The 23516-nt window shown below is 42.5% G+C and overlaps 2 protein-coding genes and 1 long non-coding RNA gene across 7 annotated transcripts in view; 2 read left to right on the top strand and 1 right to left on the bottom strand.

The window, feature by feature from the left end:
- Positions 1-23516, bottom strand: part of CTNNA2 (catenin alpha 2) — a 485320-nt gene that overhangs the window by 151826 nt on the left and 309978 nt on the right. Inside the window, exon 1 of one of the 5 annotated variants that reach the window (XM_050338726.1) lies at positions 422-440. The exons of the other annotated variants lie outside the window; for them this stretch is intronic. The gene's annotated coding sequence lies outside the window, so the exon portion shown is untranslated. Of the gene's footprint in view, positions 1-421; positions 441-23516 lie in introns of those variants that run through there. 5 annotated transcript variants of the gene reach the window in all.
- Positions 602-7280, top strand: LRRTM1 (leucine rich repeat transmembrane neuronal 1). Its single transcript, XM_050338733.1, has one exon. It carries the CDS (start codon positions 1516-1518, stop codon positions 3076-3078), a length of 1563 nt encoding a protein of 520 aa, XP_050194690.1. The 5' UTR covers positions 602-1515; the 3' UTR covers positions 3079-7280.
- LOC126652145 (uncharacterized) lies at positions 8633-14319 on the top strand. The gene is made up of 3 exons (XR_007631891.1): positions 8633-9376; positions 9833-10095; positions 14232-14319. It is a non-coding gene; the product is annotated as an uncharacterized LOC126652145 (long non-coding RNA).

Here is a 23516-nt window from a genome sequence, read left to right as displayed (position 1 = left end):
GAACACACAAAATATGCAGGATGGAAAAAGACCAAATGTAATTAAAGCTTATATGAAACGAGACATTCGTATTTGCAGAGCTCTGGCTGCATTTCTATGAGAAAGAATGCACAGAATTTCAAATCATGCTCTATTTAGACAATGTCAGAAGAAAAACACATTTCCCCCCCCACCCCCAAAAAAAATACCTCCACAGCACTCAATCCCCCACCCCAAGACTCCAAAAGGCAAATCTGATCATCAGAACTAAGAGAGAAAAAGCAATCCAAAGAGACCGGTTTACATATTCCTTCCCAAACCAAGAAATCGAGTCTCTCCCTCTCCCGGCTAACAGCTTATAAATTCAGACTTAAAACAAAAGCACCACCAAAAAAAAAAAAAAAAAAAGAAGAAGAAGAATCCTAATTCTCAAGCTTCCTACTTAGCACTGCCTCGCTTTTGATGATTTGTGCGGCTGTGTGTGCGTGCCTGTTTGAGAAATGGCGAGATAGGTTTAAAGTATTTTCCATTTCATCAAAGAGCATATATTACTTTCCTGGTTCGCTCCCGATGTTGGTTTTATGCCCACCCCTTTTCAATCTGCCCATGTCTGAGATGCACAGTGCAGGCGTACAATCATGAGCAGCTTACGACACTCAGTGAACACTGGGTGCCTCTGCATGCTCTAGCAACATACTGCTCAGCTGAAGGGAAGGGATTCTGGCTGTCTCTCTCTGCTCTAAGCATCACCTAACAAGCACAGCGAACAAAGAATGGGAAATAAAGCGACCCTTAGCCGGTCAGTGAATGAATGGTAACCTCTCTCTGGAGTAAAGGCTGTGCCGGTCAATGGTCGTTGCAAATGACGGACATTAAACAGATTGACAAATCCCGTGGAGTCGTTAGTAAAGAGTTTGGAGTTTTTTTCACGCCACAGTGTTAACTGCAGAGGAAAGGACAGAGGGAGAAGGAGAAGATCAAGCTCATGTACATAGTTCTGAAACTTGCAGGTCCTAGGAGGCAGCTCCAAAGCTAGCTGGACAAGCCTTTCGCTCGTTGAGCAGAAGCGAAGTGAGACATTGTGAGCTTGCCAGCCTTGCACAACATTGAAAGGGACTGAATTTGTAGCACAGAGGGGTCTTTTTTAGCTCTGCATATAATTAGTCCAAACACAAAGGAAGCAACTGAATGGAGGTTGTCACTCTCTGGAAAAGGGTGGGTAAGACACTTTTTAATTAAATTCTTTCATGAAGAAAGATTTTTTTTTTCCTTTGCTGCAGCATTTAACATGAACAAAATCACTATCATTTTACCTTTGAATGTCTGTGAACTTTAATGCTGCACAGCTCCTGCATGCTGTAAAGTGAAATATTTGCCTCTGTGTTTGTTCTGTTTGCTGCTTTGCTTTGGTTTTCGGGCTTTGTTTCGTTGGTTTGCCTTTTTTATTGTTTTTTTCCTCCCTTTAAATAAAATATGATGTAGAATTTGAAAAGATTCAATGGACATTCTCAAGCATATTTGGAAATATTCTTGCTAATGGATTTCCTTCTTATTGGTCTCTGTTTAAACTGGCTGCTGAGGAAGCCCCCGGGGTTGATATTGTGTACGCTGGGTATCTTTTCTAAAATGCTTCCAGCTGTGAATAGTGGGTGTCCACAGCTCTGTCGGTGTGAGGGCAGGCTTTTGTACTGTGAATCACTGAATCTCACAGAGATGCCTCGCAACCTGTCGGGCATGATGGGCTTGTCTCTGCGGTACAACAGCCTTTCAGAGCTGCATGATGGACAGTTCACAGGGTTAATGCAGCTCACGTGGCTCTATCTGGATCACAATCACATTTGCTCAGTGGAGGGGAATGCCTTTCAAAAATTGCGGCGAGTTAAAGAGCTCACCCTGAGTTCCAACAAAATAACCCAACTGCCCAACACCACTTTCCGACCCATGCCAAACTTGCGCAGTGTGGATTTATCTTACAACAACCTACAGTCTTTGGAGCCCGACCTGTTCCACGGGCTGAGGAAACTGACAACTTTGCACATGCGGTCGAACGCCATCAAGTTCGTGCCGGTGAGAATTTTTCAGGACTGTCGCAGCCTGAAGTTTCTGGACATAGGATACAATCAGTTAAAGAGCCTGGCTCGAAACTCTTTTGCGGGCTTGTTCAAACTCACTGAGCTGCACCTCGAGCACAATGACTTGGTGAAAGTGAATTTAGCCCATTTTCCCAGGCTCATCTCCCTGCACTCTCTCTGCTTGAGAAGGAATAAAGTTACCATCGTGGTAAACACCTTGGACTGGATATGGCAACTGGAAAAGATGGATCTCTCTGGCAACGAAATCGAATACATCGAACCTCACGTTTTCGAAAGTGTACCTCATCTCAAATCCCTGCAGCTGGACTCCAACCGGCTGACCTACATCGACTCCCGGGTCCTGGACTCCTGGAAGTCCCTCACTAGCATCAGCCTCTCCGCCAATGCCTGGGACTGCAGCCGGAACGTCTGCGCCCTGGCCTCCTGGCTGAGCAACTTCCAGGGTCGCTACGACAGCAACCTGCTCTGTGCCACCCCCGAGTACGCGCAGGGCGAGGATGTTTTGGACGCCGTGTACGCCTTCCACCTGTGCGAAGACGCAGACCCCACGAGCGTCAACACCTTCTCCCCGGTGACCAACAACAGCGACCAGACGCTCGGCTACGGCTCCGCCACCGCCACCTACGACGTGCCGGAGGGCGGCGAGGACCGGACCACGTACGCCGTCACCATCACCATGCCCGGTGAGAACTCCGAGAACGCCGTGCAGATTCACAAGGTGGTGACGGGCACCATGGCACTGATTTTTTCCTTCCTCATCGTGGTTTTGGTGTTGTACGTCTCCTGGAAGTGCTTTCCAGCCGGCTTAAGGCATCTAAGACAGTGCTTTGTCACACAGCGCAGGAAGCAGAAGCAGAAACAGACCATGCACCAAATGGCTGCCATGTCAGCCCAGGAGTATTATGTTGATTACAAACCCAACCACATTGAGGGAGCCCTGGTGATCATTAATGAGTATGGATCTTGTTCCTGTCACCAGCAGCCAGCGAGGGAATGCGAGGTGTGATTTTCCTTGTGGGATTTAAACAGTGTGCAACCAAATAACAGCGTGCAGGCAGACAGTGGCACGGGGTGGGGGGGGTTGCTGGGCTTTGCTGGTGGTTTCTGACGTGCACCTCTGCCCAAATTGTTAAGAGGGGCTGTCCCAGAGACTTGATATTTTAGCTTTATCGTGTCTTAAAAACCTTCAGGACAGCCAATCTTAAGGTTTCATATGCTAATACTCCCTTCGAAGATCTGTCAATATTCAGGAATCTGAGAGTGTAAAAAGGTACCAATTATTGATCTTTTGTAAACTAAGAAAACTGTTTAAAATAAAAAAAAATAGCATTTACAGTTTTTACAGACTGGTGTATATTACATGAATGGTTCCCTGTATACAGAATGCAACAGTTTAACCTCTTTTTCTCTTCGTGCTGAGTGTTGAAATGAAAGTTGAAGAGCAAAGAAGCCACGTAAATGAGAAAGCTTAAAATTACCCATTGTAATTAGCACACATTCATGCCCATCATGTTGCTGGAGGTATGAAGCATGACACTGGGATTCTGTTTCTGTTAATGTGCTACCTGTAACTGGATGTCAGTACAACAAGGAGCCAGTGCACCTCAGAAAGGCTCAAGTTTTGACCCTGTCCCTGGGACAGGATTTCTGAGGGTTTTTAAGTACAGCTCACTTGTTCGTTGCTGCAAGATCCAGAAAAAATGCATCAGAACCCCTAGAAGTATTTTGTATCAAAACTGATCATACTGCAAAGACTCCCTAAAAAACAAACAATCAAGAAAACCCATACGAGCGAGACACTGCCAAAATGTGCTCGTCAGAAAGATAAAAAAGACCAAAAAACCCCACTAAATTTAAGGGCTTTTAGTAGCTTTCCCCAATTTATGCTTCTCTTTTGAGCTGTGCCAAGAGCAAAGAACCCCTTGTTCTGTGCCCTGTGATGCCATGGTGAACGGGGAAGAGCGAAAGCTATTTGGGTGTCAGTGATGAAACCTGTGCATCCGAAGAGCAAAACCACTGTCAGGGGAAGACAGAGAGGTATCAGATCCTACTTCTGGGTCCTGTAGTAAACTGCTGGCAAAGCCTAGCTCATGTCCCTCCCTCCCACCACCAGCCCTCACTATCAGAACAACCCTAAAAATCTCTGCAGAGGCTGAAAGCAGATGAACCCTCCTTACTAATGACTGATTACTAATGGTAAAGTGGAGTTGATGGATATAAAGCAGTGATTTCACAATGTAGGATCACGCAGCTGGTTTATCTGACTGCTCTTAAATAAAGGCTTCCTTTCCCTGTATTTTGGATTTTTGCTTTCCAGTATGTGAACAACTTGATCCTTTCACCAACTCCCCTCACACTAATTGACGGTGAGGGAGTTTTGTAACACCAGGCAGAGCATCTTGAAATTCCCTTCCTACGGCACTACATGGGAATAAAACGTTCCAGATAATGAACTGGGTGACATTTCTGTGCTTTGCCCATGTTTCTCTATCCTCAGGTTACCACCAATAGAGGAACAATTGCAAAAATCTTACATGTATTTTAATGTAACACAGCGTTAGATTTTTTTTCCTTTTTTTATAGCATCGAAGTGCCACCTACTCTTACAAGGCTGTAGCAGGCTTATAAAGCAGAAAATAGGCACAGGATAAATCACTTGTTTTCCTGCACAGAAGGTTTTAGCCATTAATTTTGAGTGTAAAGAGTGACTTTTATATCTTTTTTTCCTGACTGACACTATTTTAAGGAGTCAGAATTTGTTTTCATCAATTTGATACATCTCAGCTTGTGTAATATTAAATATGGCAATAGCCTTTTAATCAAAATTTTTATTCAGTGAGACTATAATATCATCTGTGAAAGCAATGAAATTATGTACTGGGAGAAGACTGTTTCATGGGGAACTCAATGAAAATCAGCTGCTTTTTCACCAAAGCCACTGAAAATTCCTCCCACCCCCCACCCCCAGTTTCAAACAAGCCAGCACTGTTAAAACCAGGCTTTTCTCTCTTTAAACAAATGCACATTTCTCTTCCTGGGCCTCAAACCCAGAAGGGCCTGATCCATCCTGAAACTCCCAAGTGACCTGAGGGGTTGAGTGTCCATGTACAAACCTAACAGGGAGGACAGAGAGAAGGTACAGATCGCCCTTGTCTTTTGGGGTGGCTCGTCATGTTTTAGGCAAAAAAATCCTTGCCTGAATACATGCTAACTGAGAGCCAAGCTATATTTGTTTTCCCCATTACACCCTTCTCTGAAATCAGTGAGGAATTTTCAGTGTGGAAAACTGGCTCTCCAACTTTGGACTAGGCTGTGTGTTCCTCAAATCCATGAGGCAGCACTGCAGCCAGCAGGGCTGATTACAACTGGTTGCCAGGAAGCTTCCAAAAAGTCAACTAAGACTGTTAAAATATTGTCTGTATATGGGAAAAAAATATATTAACTGGCTTTATTTCTATAATGACCCCCTGTTGCTACAAGGAAATGTATTAGTGCAGTCATGGCTTTGCCCCTGTAAATCTGAGACAAGGCTGATCCCCACAAACAATCATCCCGTGGTTGTATTCCAGTGTATTTTTAGCACATTTGTGGGTTGTATTGGAAACACACGAGTGACTGCACATCCTCTGGAGTTGTTCCTGCTGTTTGTTGGTGTTAGCAACCTCCAGCCACGTTTGCAAAGACGGGGGCAATCCTGCCTTTGGAATTTATTCACCTCTGTGCTTCCTGCACCTTGCATTGACAGCTCCAGTAAACTGAGCAGTGTTTTCCTTCAAAGCTGCAGTGATTTCCCAAGTGGGAGCTGATTTTGGTGTTGCCTGTTGCCATTCCTCCTGACGGGAGGTGATGACCACCAATGACTTGCCACCCTGAGCAGGATGATGGATGGATCCTCCATGTGGAGCAGGACCCTTAATAAAGGATGTATTCCAAAATCTCCAGGCAGAAATCTTTCCTGAGGGTAACCTCTTCTAGAGACAACCTCCTGGTGATCCCCAGGGGACATCTGGAGATCCTGACACCCTCTGAACATTCACTGGTGAAAAGAGGAGTACCACTGTTGTTACCTGGCACTCCACAGGGTGCCCACATCTACTCTGAAAGTTTACAGGAAATATATGTGGGTAATAAAGAAATAAAGAGCCAGTATGTCACTTCAACCCAGCCATTGCAGATCCATTTACTCATCCTGCTCCAGGCTATTTCCATTGGTGTGTATGAGAGTTATCATATTTGTACTGCATTTATGGCAACTGCAGGGACAAATTTTCCCTAATTCTTTCTTCCAAATTTTGTGTTCAACAACTGTCCAGAGATAAGTCATTCCCTCTCTTTGATGCCCTTATTCTGGCATATTAATTGGCTCCAAATTCAAAAGGAAGAAAAAAAAAAAAGATGCTTTTGGGGTTAGTTGTGACAGTTTTGTCCAAGAGATGCTTGGGGAATATCAAAGGAAGGAAAATATTTTAAATATTCCCTTTCTAATGCTCTACTTAATAGGACTAATCTCCCTTTTATAATTAGGTAATTAGCATTATTTTCTTCATATTTAACTGCCTTTTTAAACACAAGACAGGGTGAAAGGCAAACAAAAGAACTACCTTTTTTGAGGCTGGTTAACAGTACCAGTGTTATAGATCTCTAACATGCAACCTCTTGCTGCTCACATCAATACCCACTCACAGTGCACCCAGTGCTGAAGGAACTGTTGCTGTGTATGCTCTGACTGTATATAAGGGATGATTTATTTTCCTTTCTGTCTTTTTCTTTCCTTCCTTTCTGTACTACTTTAAAAAAAAAAGATAATAATAATTATATGAAACCACAGAATCGATGCTAATGTACCACATTCTGTTTCTGGCCTGAAAATATAAAATACAAAGAAAATCTGTGTTAAAGCTGCAAATTCCCTCCTTTGCCACGCTGTCTGGGTACTGCAGGGGGGCAGACCAAGGGGTGTCCCCTCCCTCTGTGGTCACAGCAATAGCTGAAGATGCAGCCCCTGGTTCGGAGCTGCCTTGCAAACCTGGGCCAGAGAAAGACCATTAACCATAGCTAAGGATATTTTTGTATGCTTTAATATATTCTGTCTATGTTTTTATGGCTAAGGCATCGAGGGGTAGTTGAAATGAGTCTGTTTGATCATTTTCTTCGGTTCTGATAAAAAAACCAAAAACAACAACTCATTTGCTATTCAGATGGACTAAATTTGTTCCTTATGTGTGTCTCATTCTGCATGAACAGCAAAAGGACTCCCTGAATCCCTCTCCCTTCCCCCCCAGCTTCTCCAATGGTATTCAGAGTGGCAAATAAGGAGTATTTAATGAGGAAGCTTATTTCTAGTGCTATAACAGTAATAGCAGTAATAATAATGAAATTAAGAGGAGACAAAAGATAAAAGAAAAGACTGGAGTAATGACAACTAAATCAGGGTGTTTCTGGATTCCTTTGCCTTTTCATTTTTTAAAGATGGTTAATCTAAAGAACCAGCACAGATGAAAAACCAAGGCTGAGGGTGGGTGGAGAAAGCAGTTTTAAAAACTGTGCAAGCAGGGATGAAGCAGCCTCTGCAAACGACGGTACAACACTAAATAGCTTCATTCAGCAGGAGAGAGAACAGGGAAGGGTGAAGGAATGGGATGAAAGGGAAGACGAGAACGGGTGAGAAGCCAAGGGGACCACTGTGCACACACGGGAAATGAGAGTTTCCAGTGCCTTCCCCTCCCACGTTAGGGCTGTGGCAAGGACATCAGCAGAGATGTAAGAAAGATAGAGCGGGAGGTGCCGGGTCTCAGTCTCTCTCTCTCTCTCCTTCCAGAGCCGCAGCCACTCACACTCGCGACAGGCACAGGCAGACGTGCTTCCCCAAACACACGTGCCCACAGCCCCGTCATTTCCTCCGCCACCTCCCTGTGCCCCGGGAGCGCAGTGTCCCCTCACCCACCGCTGGGCTTGCTCAGCTCCTGCTCTGTGCCTCTGCCACTGATGGCTTGGGCTGCATTTCTTAGCTATCCTAGCCACAGTTCACCACAAGCTTTCTACAAAAGCAGACTTTCCTTTTCTACCCAATATATATATATATTTTTTTTTTTAAGAAACCCGCATTTAGAGAGATGGGTGATCTTGAGCTGTCACAGATTCTCCTGCTGATTATATCTGCACTCACATTCAGCTTTCATGTTCACAGCTATTACGACAAACAGATCTGAGATAATTTTTGCTGTGTTCATTTTCCCATTATGCACCAAGGTTATGCTTTTCCTTGACCTCCTCAACCCAGTCTAATATTAACAAATTGAGCATTTACACGGGTTCCTTTCCAAGCATGTACTTGATTAGGAATTTAGGAAATGCTGGTGATTTAAAGATTAACCTTTCATATAATTACTGACATAAATCAGTGCTATTAAGGTATTAGAAACAACTATTCAGAGCATATTCTCCATTTAAAAAAAACACCAAAACTCAAAAAACAAATCACATTTCAAGCCATGCGAAAGACTTTCCATATACCAGCCAATTTTTTTTTTTTTTTTTTAACACCAGAAGAACCTGGTGAAAGGAAAGGAGTAAGCACAGCCTACCTCTAAAGTTATGTAGAGGAAAGCAAAGCTATAAAAATAATACAGAAACCAAGCAACAGCCTTCTGCTGGCAAGACACAGCTTGTAATTGGGTGGGTGGCTGTGAAGAGCCGAGATGAATGCTGCAGAGCACTGTAATTTTATTGCACTGTGTCTGCTCTAAAGCGAGCATATTTGCAATGAAATCCGTATTTCCGTGAGAACAGGGCAATTGTTTTTTGTAACAAAGATAACGTCACTTGTTGGCGGTCAATTGAGACGCAATTCCTCAGCCTTTAAAGCGATTACTGTTCTCCTTCGCCTTTACTGGGGGGGATCGTTGGGGGAAACAGTCAAATGGAACAGGACTGAAAGGAGTTTGAGCCCAAAGTCCCAGATTTGCATTACAAGAGAAGAAAGTCTGTTTTGAAATAAACACCAGCGTTTCACCTTTTCCTCCATTTCTCTTCTTCATAAAAACCCCAAGTATGCACATTACTTCTGGAAGTCAGAGGGTGGCTAAAGGACAACACCGTGAGTGTCTGTGCTGGGCAAACAGCACTCACTGTTCTGCTGAGGTGCTTTTATTTGAAATCACTTTGCTGCTCTCATGTTCTTCACATCCTCACCAGCCACAGGAACCAACCCCCAGGAAGGTGTCTGTGGGTGCTGTGGAAACAGGACCAATTTCCTTCCATTTCTGAGCTAACAAAGACTCAATCCGGGATTTCAAAGGTAATAGGTAAGTAGAAAAATCTCCTTCATCACAGAATTATCGTTTGTAGCAGAGCAGATTTCTCTGGCTGACATGGGCAGGCACTAAACCCACTCATTCTTTTATTACCAACTTTATTCTGGCCCTTTTTGCTGAAGAGCCTTTCCCCCAGTAGCGAAACAGAGCACGGCACCAGAGAGAGGGCTAAAAATTGTATTTTCAGTAAAGGCTGAATGTAAAAAAATATGCATGGACACATCAAATTGATTTAAGGGCTGATCTAGTGAAGGCAAAGCAGCTCCTACACAGCAAATGTGCCTGCAGCAGCACACCTCTGTACCCTAGTGGTTACAGCCAGGTATGAGCAACCATCCTCTGATGGCTGGGGGACTCCAGCTGAAAACAGATTTCTGAATACCTTTTAAAACATATCCTTGCTAATTTTTATCCCTTCTCACCCATTCTCCCATCTCTCATTCCCAGAACCTCCCAGGCAGGGTGAATCAAAAGCGAGAGGGGAGGAAGAAGAAGAAAACCCTGAAAATCCCAAACTAAGCTGCAAGAACAGTGCACAGTTCTTGAATTCCAGAGGCTTTGGTTCTTTCCACCACTGCCAGTCCTTTGAAACCCATCTGCTATCAACCCTCTTTGCAAGATGAGAGGCAAACTGAGTTCCCAGGAGCAAACCTGGATCTGTCTCCATGGTTCAGTGCCTGTCTGACAGCCTGCCTTGCTAAGAGAGCCTGGTAAATATTAAAGAATGTTAATAATAATGAGATAAACAACCTGGGGATTTTTCCCTTTTTTTTTTTTTTTGGTTAAACTTGGCTCCTTACTCAAGTTTATCTTGACAGAATCTGATCCACATTATTTCCCAAAGCAATTTTTTTTCAACAGCAAACAGAAATCTGTGGCTGCTGCTAAAAGGTTTGCTAAAGAGGCCACTGCATGTCAAATGTTTGCCTTAATTTCATGTAAATGTCACTCCATATTGGACATTCTGTGTTTCTTTACCAGCATTTGCAGCTGCCTCCACCTTCAAAAACCTTCCCCTTGCACCTCAGCTACCTTTACAAACAGCCCAGAACCTGCTGCTACTGTCAGATCAAATTCCCAAACAACAACTAGATGTCATGAATTTATTATGTAATTGATGTACTCTAATAAATTGAATGTGAATCCCGTGGCCTGAAAGACAAAGAAATCATGGAGACAATACAGGAGTAGAAGGAAGGCATCTGACATGCTCTCTATGGGGAAGAAAACCCACAAAACAAAAGCACTGTGTGGGGCAGTGCTGGAGGAGCTCGAGGAAGGTGGAGGGCACAAAACATCAGCTGAAAAACAGGTGAATGACACGGGATAGAGGAAATCACTGCTAAAATGGGAAATGGGAAAGGGCACAGTGCCCATAACAGATTAATCATCAAGGTTTGGGTGATAACCAACACAGGAGAACCTCAGTAAGGGTTAACAAAGCTCTGTGGTGACACTTGATGACAAAATGAGTACTTACAAACACGTATTTGCAGTGGGAAAAGAGCAATGCATGAAGTCACATGGAACTAAACCCTGGGCTTATTCGTTCCTCTGTCCATCTTTTGTACAGAATTGGACCCACAAGAGATTGTGCTTTTACTTTACAGGAAATATGCTAAACCAAAAGTTACTTTTCCAATGGCTGGCACTTCTAACCTGAAGTAAACCTGACTGTACTGGTTTTGTGTACCTATTTCCCTGATTCCAGAAACTGTTATGGATTATATTAGGTTATTCTAGCTATTGGAATTAATATTTTCCCAAAAAGTTCACTGAAGTAGTTTTATAAAGTTACACTGAGTATCTTTCCTAATAAAAAAGAGTTGAAAACTTTTCCCCCTGGTTATCTTTTCCCATTGTGTAGGATATTCCAGCCCCAATCTGTCATTTTTCATTAGCAAAAGAGTCAATCTATGGCTGTTAATGAAAACTCTTAATGAGCATTTGGTGAATAAGCCCTGGAAAATCAAACTCCAAAGAAACACTAAAATCTACCTCAGATCTGTTGTTTGCAGGTAATAGTAAAGGGGAAATGACAGAGTGTTTAAAGCAATAGGGCATCTAAAACAACAAATAGGGTCAACCCACTGGTGTTTATCAAGACATTTAAAAAGTCATGGAATCACAGAATATTAAGGGCTAGAAGAGACCTTAAAGCCCATCTCATTCCACAGCCCTGCCACACCTTCCACCACAAGAATTTGTTCAAGGCCTTGAACACTTCCAGGGATGGAGGGGCAGCCACAGCTCCTCTGGGCAACCTATTCCAGCTTCTCACTATCCATAACTAACTATAACTAAAAATAAGTAAAATATATTGCAGTTCCCCTAATTTAGAGCTGATCATAACAGACTGCTAAGTCTTATCTCAGTGGCTGTTAATTAAATTTTGAGGTTTATTAAGGTCTGTAATACCAGACAACAGGGATAAATTGATGGGTTGTCTGTAGAGTAGCATCATGATTCTGTAATCAGCTGCACTCCTGAACTCTTGGACCAGCATAACAGCATTAACACAGTGGTATAAAGAACAGGCACTCTCATAGTTGGGCTTTCAAACAGCTTTTGACAAAATGCCTTTTAAAGATTTCATTGTCCCATAGATAAGACAAGCTCCATGGCCACAGAAGACTAGATAAGCCCCCAAAAATACAGTGGTCTTTTACAAAATACAGTGGAAAAATGGAGCATAGTGTGTGGTCCCAAGGCCAGGGCTGCTGAGTCATCCCAGCTCTGATCAGGAAATAGATGGCATTTTTCAAATGACAGATTATTTATATAGTGAAAAGTAATGAATGAAACTCATGGGAATGTGCAAGGGGTCTTCTAAAGGCTGAAGCTTTTATAAACCCTGATGGATGAAACTCTGAATTGCCAAATACAAAGCAAAAGACAAGATATAAGGAAAACTGTTCATCTGTGCCTGCTAATGTAAGTTATGGGCAACAAATGGACAATTTTCTTCCTGGGTATTGCATTAAACTCTCTGCTCAGTGTGCAGAGAGGGAAAAAAAAAAAAGAAAAAAGGTGGAAAAAAGAAAAGTGGAATAACATCTCAAATGTGCACAGAACAGAACAGCTCTCAAGAAATTAAAGAGCTTGATATAAATCACTCCTATGCCTTCAGTCGGAAAATCCTGTTAAGGATAAGTTAGGAAAGGATCTGAGTGCTAGATAAGGATAAACCACTGACAGGTAAAAGGATGAGTGCTTTAGGGAAGCTTGTATGAGAGGAGAGAGGCAAAGAAACCGGCCCTACAACTGCAGCACGAGAGCAAAACGTGGATCCACCCCCCCCTCTAGTGGCCAGTCCACACAGGGCTACTGCGAAAATAATCCAAATCACCGGCAGGTGACTTTAAAACAAGCACACACGCGTCTTTTTTATTCCCCCTTCAGTTTTATGTTGATTCCTGGTGTATTATTATTTTCCATTCCTCATTAAACTGCCTGCTGTATTCCTGTGTCATCACTCAGTACCGAAGCTGTTGCACAGAACAAGAATATTTTTGTGCAGTGCTTCTACCTGCCTGCAAGAAGAGGATACAGGGTGTGACAGGGGCCCGGGCACATTCTAGCATCAGGAATAATCATAAATTAAAAAAATAAGCTTTGGAACTCCCTGTACAAGGCACCACTGGTGCAAAAAATAGGCATTGAGAAAAGGAACAGTTGTACAGAAATGGGAACATGGAACTAATTTGGTACATAGATCCCTAAAACTTTTCAGATTAAAAAATATTATTTTTCAGGAACAGCATGTGGGACAAGGCACATCATGCAGGGGAAATGGTGTCTTTTATTTCCTAGTCATGGAGCAGTCACTGAAGTTCAGTGTTTCCAACCAACCTGCACAGCTACATCACCTGGAGAAACTGGGACCAGGACAACCCTTCCCACCCCCGTGTTCTGAACGCACACAGGTTCTTCTTGGCCACTCAGTCCTTCTTCTGTCTTCTGCAGGATGTTTGCTAAAACTGGAAGAATCCCCATTTTTACCAATTTCTCTGAATAATTCAGTATCACAGACCATTTCCTGTTCCTGTCATTTAACAATCCCAGCCTAGAACCTTTTGGGGACTGAAGAGCTGGGGGGCACTCAGGGGTGCTGCTGAGGACTGAGCAGGAGCTGGACTCTGTTTCTGGTTGGGATGACACCAAACACTTGGTTAGGACTGGATTTTTTGATTAAGTTGTGTTTTCTACCAAGAAATAAAAAAAAAAGAACAAAACCTGGTGGTTTGGAAACGAACATCTTTTGGTTGCCATTCCAGGGAGCCTACTCCATCCTTAGGCTAATAAATTCCAGTGTACCAGGCTGTGGTTGTAGGGCAGATATAAAGCAGCAAGGGATTAAATTTATCTCATAAAAATATTTCCATCACTCCAATTTTCTCTATCTCTGCTTTAAATGCCATCTTTGCTACTATTTTTTAAAATCTGGCTTAATTTATGTACCTAATATACAAATTAAGCCTTTCTACAGGTGATTTGCTAAGAAATGACCATGTATTTCTAACTGAGGCTTAACACACTGTTGTATGCATTTCAATAACTAAAGCAGGGCCACTACCCTCCTACAGATATTCTAAAATCACCATCTAAGATGATGCCTTTTGTACCTTACAGTAGCCTAGATGGAGCTCAGAGCTTGCACTCTGATTTTAATAATTCATTTGTTACACTGAAACTAAAGAATGCCACCAGGAACAAGGCACAGTTTGAATTCTCACACCTTAAATTACAAACAAAAAAAATAAATGTCAACATGTCTTAATAATTTTACAAATGTATTCAAATTATTTGTATAGGATGATGTTTGCAACTTGCTCTTCCATTACAGAATTGATTCATCATTGGCCACAGCCAGAGGAAGTGTGACAGTCTATCCCTTACAGAGGCAGTGCCAGACAACCCTTGTGTTCCTCGTGCCCACTCAAGTTTTGAGAGTAAGAACAAAAGGAACTGCACAGACAACTTAAAAAAAAGTAACCAAAGACACCTGAGCACTGTGGAGATGGGCACGAGTGTCAGGAAAAGCTCCCAGGGAACCCTAAAGAAAGCTGATCCTCTGCTCACTGTGGAGAGAAATCCAGACTGATCCACCAAGGACATTTGTTTTTCCATCAGCACTTGCAGATATTTCTGACAATTACAGAAGGGATTAGAAGTGAGGGATTTGGGTGAGGATTTTTCACCTACTGGTTAATGCAATAATACACTTAGTTTTGTATAATAAATTCAGATTTTCATCCCTAAATCATCTCAGTCTTACCCTGTCAATTCTTTCTTCTATATTCCTCCTCACAGTAGACAAAAGGCAAACTCTGATTTTTTAGCTGAAGAGCCAAAAGTTTCCACGTGTTGAAGAAAAGGGGCTTCTTCAGAATAACAGCTGAGTGTAATCTGTGATTTTCCTTGAGTGCCATTATTGGGGTAAATTAAGTGTCAGGTTCCAGACTAATTCATCCCTTATTAATTAACAATATCAACTTTTCTCTTTTCATTACAGATAACACATTTTACAGGGTACCAGGAGCAGTTTGCTATTACTGAAGTTATCTCAAAGGCTCTTCTCAAATATCTGCCATAATTAAAAAAAAAAAACAAACAAACAAAAAAACAAACCAAAACCACCCAAAAACCAGAAAACATTTAATCATAATTTTAATGATAGATCATTTCTTCCTGCACTAAAATGAAATCTTAAAAGCCATTTAATTAAACTGAATGATAACTGAATGACTTCAACCATGCAAAGAATTAAAACTGAAGCTGCTCCCTCCCCAGACACTACAATGTGGCGTGACAATTATTTACCACAAGGAAGGAAGCCTTAACAGAGCGAATTATTCCGAGCAGGCTTTTCATATTCACAAATAATAACTTATTTATAACTTCATTTATTTGCATTTTCAAGAGCAAATTTTTTACCTGTGTCATCCTGTAACGCTCAGAGTGACAAGAAGTTGTCAAGTGACCACATGCTCTGAACATCAGCAAAGAGTAAAACCTCAAAGCAAGGCCAAGGATTTGTTTGACAATCTCACAGCTTTTAGTTAAAAAAAAAAAAAGACTAAATTTCATGTTTAAGCCTCCTGGTGAGCCTGACAAACCACTCCCCCTCTGTCATTGAACCAGCCTTGCCCCAGCTGCAGCTTTACAACATAGATGATGCTCACCTGCACACATAAAGACTGTTTGCAACCACCTGCAACACACACTTGGAGCAATTTATTTTGTTTTTTCACCAGTGCACCTGTCTGCCCCTACCTCACAAGTGTGATCTGCCCTGTGGCTAACCTTGGATGAGTTAGTTTTCCCCTTCCAGGAGTTAAAAAGAGAAAGTTTCTTTACATTGCAAATGTTATTTGCTCAGTCTCTTCTCTGTGTGTTCTGTGCTCGCAGAGGATTAAAGAAGAAATTTTATCACGGAAAGAATAGGAAAATAGATTTGCAGATGTAGCAATCTTGTAAAGCCCAGAGTGCAGCAAAAACACTCACACTACCATCAGGAAGGAAAAATCATTTCCCAAATTGTCCCAAGCCTCTTCCTACAGAGATTAAAAGGACAATGATGCACCTCCTACGTGACTCCTTTCAACTGCTTGTAACAACAGGGCAGCTCCAGTTCCATTCCTGTGATCAGGCTCAGGATTATTTCACGCCTCTCCCTTGGTTCCTATATTTGTCAGGCATTTTTTGCAAAGCAAACACAAGTTATTTTATTCAGAGGTGTAGGGGGGAATAAAATGAACTGGCCCTTGATGCATTAGTCAGGTTACCATCACTACGAAGTAAAGCATCAATTGGGATGAAAACTCTAGAAATCACTTCTTTTTTCTTTTTTTTTTTTGATATTCTTGCCAACTACATAATTACACCCCAAATGATTTTGTGCCAGGTGGTTCGGCTAACAGATGGAATGGTGTCTTTGTTCACTCTTCACAAACCAAGCTCCTTTCAAAAACTGCGAGCCAGAAGTATCTAAATTATTGACTGACAGTTACAAATGCCTAATAATTAATTTAACTCTCGCTACAAATTGCAGTGAGTCCTGTGAGCACTATAGAAAATATGTGATAGTGTCTTTACAGTAGCATTTTTAACTCATGGCAGATAAAAATATCGGTGTGAAATGATGCACTGCAGACAAAAGAGCTTTGCTATGAAGCATCTTAGGAATGGTTAAAGCAGGATACATTACACAAAAGGCTTGAGAGATGGACCCCTGAGAACCTCAGGAAGTGTAGCAAGGCCAAAGACAAGGTCCTGCACCTGAGTCAGGGCAATCCCAATCCCAAGCACTGGCTGAGGGGAGAATGGATCAAGAGCAGCCCTGGGGAGGAGGACTTGGGAGTGCTGGTGGACGAGAAGCTCAACAAACCCCCGTGTCCTGGGCTGGTCCCACAGCGTGGGCAGCAGGGGAGGGGGGGATTCTGCCCCTCTGCCCCCTCAGGTGAGACCCCCTTGCAGAGCTGCCTCCAGCCCTGGGGCACCAACACAGGATGGATGTGGAGCTGCTGGAACAGATCCAGAGGAGGCCTCACATTGATCAGAGGGAGGGAGCAGCTCTGAAAGGCTGAGAGAGTTGGGGTTGTTCAGCCTGGAAAGGAAAAGGCTCCAGGTTGACCACCTTAAGCACCTTCCAGTACCTAAAGGGGCTCCAAGAGAGCTGGAGAGGGACTATTTACAAGAACCTGGAGTGACAGGACAAGGGGGAATGGATTCAGACTGACAAAGGGCAGGGTTAGATTAGATATCAGCAAGAAATTCTTCCCTATGATGCCAGGAGGCCCTGGCACAGGTTGCCCAGAGAAGGTGTGTCTGCCCCTGGATCCCTGGAAGTGTCCAAGGCCAGGTTGGACAGGGCTTGGAGCAACCTGCTCTGGTAGAAGGTGTCCCTGACCATGGCAGGGGGTCGGGACAAGACAGTCTTTAAGTTCCTTTCCAACCTAAACCATTCCATGATAAAAATTGTTCCTAAAAGATTATTCTTCACAATCCCAAATCCCCAAATGCTTAGTAAAACCAGCTGGGGGTTGTGAGCAGTGCTAACAAACGCAGTCAGGTTCAGAAGACTCCTCCCAGACAACACATACTCTGTCTGACCACCCTTAACGCAGACAGTAAATCCTGCCTGGTCGTGCAGATTAAACCGTGCTCAGAAAGCAGGGCAGGCATTTCAGATTGATGAATAGCACATGCCATCAGTCATTTCCAAGCAGGAAACAGGCTGGATTTTCTGCTCCTGTGCCATGAAGGTACAAGAACTCTATGGAAGAGCTGACCCTCCCCCATTAAACACTTCCCTAAACACCTGCAAACATCACCAATTTCCCTGCCCATGTAATGACCCTCATCATAATCCCACAAAGCTGAGGGGAACAACAGATACATTTCCCACCCAACCCTCCCATGAGAAAATAGTAATTAATTTAAAAAAAAAAAAACAAACCAGAAAATGAGAAAAGCTTTTTGTCATAGTATATTAATATCCCTACTTCTGCTATCACAGAGCTGTGCCAGAACACTGATTTAATAGGCCCTGCAAAAGCAATTACCATGCAAATAATATTAGCCAGCAATTTATTATTTTTTTTAGTAAAGTCCTTGTTTTGGCTAGCAGACCACAGTAACAGATTCCAATAAAACTGGGTAATTGAAAGAAATTGCAAGTGTCTAAATAGCTGTGACACCAAGCATATGAAGCAACAGTTCTCAGCCTGGCCTATTGGTCTGCTTGTGATTTCAAATATGGACAACCTGGGGAGCCAGCAAAGGAACAGCCTGCACAGCAAAAAGAGACTACTGAAGAGAAAGAAAGATACTCAGTAAAAGTCCCTTTTACTGGAGACATTAGCAAAAGGGCAATGGAGAATAACAGAGTGGTTTAAGCCACTTAAGAAATAGCATTCCTGCCTTGAATCCTCCTGTTTCCCCTGGATTTCTTCACAAGAAACATATTATTTGGAGTAAGTCTGCCATTTTTAAACAGTATACATTCATCTATTTATAGCACAGGACTGGAAACCTGCTTAGATTCACTGAAATGTTAAGCTTCATGTGCAGCTTTAGAAGTTGTCAGTTGATTCTTTTGCCTTGGACTGTTCAGAGGAATAGGATTTCACTCAAATCACTCAATTTTTGTGTTCTTCACGTGACTACCAGAAAACGAACCAAAGTTGCTTAACTCACACCAGAGCACTGTGACATTCACAAAACTAAGGGAACTGCATAAAAACATTGAATTCCCATACAAAACAGCTACTGACAGCTGTGTACTCCGAGACACAATAACATGGCTAACAATTAAACGATGCCTCCTAGGAAATCTGGGACCAGAAGACGTGTCATAGTCAAGCCTGTCATCCCTGCAGAGAGCTTTGAGGGTCATCATATATGCACGCACTTCACAAGCAGGGCCAGCAGAAGCCAGAAAGGTCACTGAAAAGCTCATAAAAATGCCAACAGCAGAACAGAGAAACAATTTTTACACAAATCTTTCTGACTATTTCAGACAGTGAAAACCTCGTCATAATTCCAGCACTCAGTTCACTACAGGACTCAATCAAGAAGCAAGGTAAGGGTGTTGGGAAGCTCCAGTGTTGTGCAATGTTTATGAACAAGCTCAGAGACTGTTAGTGATTCCATCTTCATATAAGTGAACAAACAAAAATATATACAAAAGGATATGCCTTCTCTGAAATAGTTTTTTAAAGTCTTTATGTCTCAAAAAATCTTAATGATCTTAATTATTATTAATCTCTCAATTATCTTAACCTTATCTTACAAGACACCTCTGCTGGGTTGATCACTGAATTAATAATTTAGCATTTTGCAGTGGAAATCTGCCTCACTTCCTCATGGGTTCGTCAGGAGAATGGCAGCTGACATCACCAAATCAGGCAGGAACACATTTGGCATTTGCCACAAGCCTATATCAAGACACACAGTCTTGACTCTCCAGCTTTGCCAAGGAGTGGGAGGATTCACAGGCGAAGATCCCGGTTTTAGACACAGGAGTTTTAAATCCAGTATTGGTGGTTAATAGAGCACTAACTCCCTAGAGCTGATACTCCCAATGTAATGCTCAGCGTCAAAGCCTGTCTGTATTTTCACAAACTGGTGGATCATGTTGCTGGACTGGTTCTGTCACTGTTGTTTCAGACATGGTACTTGTTGGTGTAGCACTCAGTGCCATCGGCATTGCTGTTTCCATCTAATCTGAACAGTAGGAAGTCTCCCTATCCCAGCAGGGATCAACTGCTGTGTTATCCCAGGGAGTGGAGGTTGGCCTAGAAACGCTGTGGCAATGAAGCCTGAAATCCCAATATCTGCAGGTGAATTGATTGCACTCCTCACCACAGGAGCCTTGGAGGATGCCAAGCTCACTGTGCATAAATGGGAGCTCCATCACAATCTTCCTGTTCTGGGGAGGTTTCCTGAGCCAACAGGTTATTTCTAGACCTGTCCTGAGAAGCTGGGAGATCAGCTCAGTTAATTTCAAAGTCTGATTCTATCACAGGGATTTAAAAGATTGACTTTTACTCCAGTACCACGGAGAAACCATAACTCCTTTGGTTACACAGCTTCTTCCCTTCGCCTCGCTCTGCAGATGGAGCTTGGCTTTGATGATGCTGATTAAACTGGAGCACGTCTGGATGGATCCTGAGAAAGATTTTTTTTTTTTTTTGTCTTAGACACATCAGTACATCAAGGGCTTGCTTAAATCTCACACCAATCTTTAATTCTCACCTATCAATACAGAGCTCCTAAATAACCTTGTTGTCTCGTTTCACTGTCAGTGGATACTTCTGCTAGTGCTTGACAGCTCATAAAACATAAACACAGATGATGAGACCACTCCCTTAAAACTCTGTGAAAGAGGCTGCTTGAAGCATAAAGAGATTTGAAACTAATATATCCATGCCATCAAAAAAGAGAAAAAAAAAAAAAAAAAGTTCTGTTTTATTTCTGCCATGGTAACTGAAGGGTTTGATTCTCAGATCACAGTCTGGTTAATCCAGAAGGTTTCAGCTCCTCTAGTGATTTTACAGCCTTCATTTTTCTGGAAGTTTCTGCTGAATTTGTGTACTCAGCCTGCTGACTTCGGATTTTCAAAGCTAAAGGAAGTTTCTCCAGAATTCTGCTCATCCCAGATAACTGGAGGATCCTTGGGAGTGTGAAGCCAGGGATACAGACACGACACTTCCTCTATTGCGTGCACAGAAAATGAATGCTCTCCTATTTCAGAGCCAAGAAGGAGCAGTCTCAATCCCACAAGGACACAAACACCCCGCCAGAGAGGACAGCAGCTTGCTCAAAGTGACTTTGAACAGCTACTTACAGAAACAACCATAATTTTGGCAGTAAATTCCACTAAAATAACCCAAATCACCTCTAGCAAGGTCCTTTGTCTCTGACTGATTGTGCAATACAAGTTTCCCCATCAGGGCTCGGGAACTCTACATTCACATCCTACTTCAGAGCAATTTCCTCAAGTAGGTAAGTAATGTCATTTGAAAATATAGATTTGCTTAATGTCAGAAAAGCAAAAAGAATTCCTTGTAATAAGGTACTGCCACCAGCACTTCAAATGGCTGACTTAAAGCTAATTGAACACTTCCAGTCTAGGCTGGTCTCACCAGCCAGCAGAGCAGCATCAGATGATATTCATGGGATAAGAACCTCTATTCCAGACAAAAGTGGCTCTGAAAAACGACTCAAGGTTTTCAATCTTTTGCAAGGGAAACTGTTCTCATCCTCTATGCCTAATCAGCTCAAATTGCAGCAAAAGAGATTTGGATCCCATATTAGAAAGAATTTTCTAACTGTAAATACAGGTCAGCACAGGAGATGAAATAATTTTTATTTGCTCCCAGAATTTTGGCATTTTAGTCCTTTATGGCAACTGAACTGTATTAGGACTATTCCAAATGACTGCCCACATTATTTTAGAAACAGGAACATTTTGCATTTTACTATGAAAAATTAGGACCTTCTCCACTTACTGTCATCCCATAATTTTTCTTAATTTACCCTTACCTACACACACAAACGTGGTAGTGAAGGTTGTGCGTGTCCGTGTGCGTGTTCACGAGCGTCTGACAGCAAAACTGACACGTAACAGAATCACCCAGCCTGATTATGGGGACTGCCAGGGAGCATCAAACCTTTCCTTTCAAACTGCTGTGCAGAAATCCCTGCTCCTGGGTCCCAAGGTGGGAATTCCCAGGTGGCCACCAGCCCAGGGCAGGGTCAGATCTGCAAGGTGAGGGCACTGGGGAAGCACCAGCTCACACTTCCCCTTGCAGCTGCATCCACATATCCTCACTAATACACTCTGGATAGACTTAACACTGCTTGTCTTCAGGTTAATGGAAGTTCCTGTTGACAGCACAGGCAGATCAGTGCTTAGTGAATTTTAAACTAAAGTGTAAGTTTGAGACAGAAACAAGGGCACATGCTGTCAGCTTTATTCTATTCCCTTATTTCACATAGAACATAAAGGCACGGTAGGAAAGGGCTGTAAATCCCTGGGCATTATTTTATTAAGCTATTAGTTTATAAATTGGACTATTTCTGATCCCTGCTTTATTTCAGTTGCCTTTTGTTTCAAGAAGTTTTTTTCTTTTAGTTTAAAAGAGTGCCAGAAGAATGGGCATCACTAACTGACGTCTTTCATACTGAGAGGAAGACTAAAATTTCAACAATTCCAAATAGGTTTGACAACAGGAGCATAGAACATTTTAATTCAAAGATGTCTTTATACTTTCATTTTCTAAAATATTGCATACAAGTGTATTAAATATTGTTTTTTAGCAGCTAAAATGACAGGGAAAAAAATAATGGAAAACATTTTAAGAAGCTATTTAGCTCACTTGCCTGCAAAAAGTCAAAATCAATTGGACCATTCTTGACAAATGTGGCTATTATCAAACCCCTGCACTGATAAGGATTTTACAGCAACCTCAGGCAACATCCTTCTGTGCTGAACTCTCTTTACTCCTATTACACCATCCTTAATTCTAATCTAAACCTTCCCTGCTGCAATGTTATTCCAGAACTACTTCTCCTGTCCAGTAGGAAAATAAAACCTGTTTATTCTATCCCACTTTGCAGCGACATTTTTCATAGTTCAGGACCTGGAGGAAAAATGGGTGCAATTTTCACTTCTCCAGACAACACACCAGTTCACTCAGTCTGCTCTCATCAGTTGTACTTTTTCCACGTCTTTGACCATTATTTTCCCTTTCCTTTTCAATCAGACTTCATCTTTCTTAAAGTCTGTACCCTGGATTGACACAGTATTCAGCAAAGGTCTTAGGAATGAACTGAGGTAAAATACATCCTGCTTAGACCTGGCTGGCCTAGGAACAGATTATGCTGCACTACAACTCACCTACATCCTTTTCTCAAGAATCACTGCACCCTAAATAAGTTGTCTCTCTTTAGAAAATGCATATTTTGTTATGTAAAGATATGAGGGAAGAAGATCAGGACACATTTAGGATGAGCAGAGAGCTGGAGCACCTCTCCTAGGAGAACAGGCTGGGAGAGCTGGGGTGGTTCACCTAGAGAAGAGAAGGCTCCAGGAGACCTGAGAGCCCTTCCTAAAGAAGCTCCAAGAGAGCTGGAGAGGGACTTTGAACAAGGGATGGGGGGACAAGACAAGGGGAATGGCTTCCCACTGCCAGAGGGCAGGGATAGATGGGATACAGGGAAGGAACTGCCCAGAGAAGCTGTGGCTGCCCCATAGCTGGAAGTGTCCAAGGCCAGGTTGGATGGGGCTTGGAGGATCCTGAGCTAGTGGAAGGTGTTCCTGCCCATGGCAGGGGGTGGAACTGGAGGATCTTTAAGGTCCTGTCCAAGACAAACCATTCTGTGATTCTATGATTTTGCTTATTAATGAATAAACATTGGAATTCTGCATATCCATGCTTACCAGTAACAAAAAAAAAAAAACCAAACTTTTTTTTTCCTTCTCACTCCAGTCTGTTTTGTTTAATATCTCAGTTGCATTCATAAAGTTCAGTTCTGTCAATACTGTTTATACACAGAACTCCATCCTTTTAAGGAACCACTTTTCTTTGAGTGAAGTAGCTCATTCACCTAAATTGATCAC

The sequence above is a fragment of the Myiozetetes cayanensis genome, unplaced genomic scaffold (genome assembly GCF_022539395.1).
Source record: "Myiozetetes cayanensis isolate MyiCay16 unplaced genomic scaffold, myiCay2020 scf7, whole genome shotgun sequence".
In the NCBI taxonomy this organism is placed as follows: domain Eukaryota; kingdom Metazoa; phylum Chordata; class Aves; order Passeriformes; family Tyrannidae; genus Myiozetetes; species Myiozetetes cayanensis.
The sequence above is the reverse complement of the archived record's forward strand: the minus strand, read 5'-3'. Positions and strand labels throughout refer to the sequence as shown.

Coding starts and splice junctions, on each gene's coding strand:
- LRRTM1 (XM_050338733.1), top strand. CDS start 1,516: ATGGATTTCCTTCTTATTGGTCTCTGTTTAAACTGGCTGCTGAGGAAG.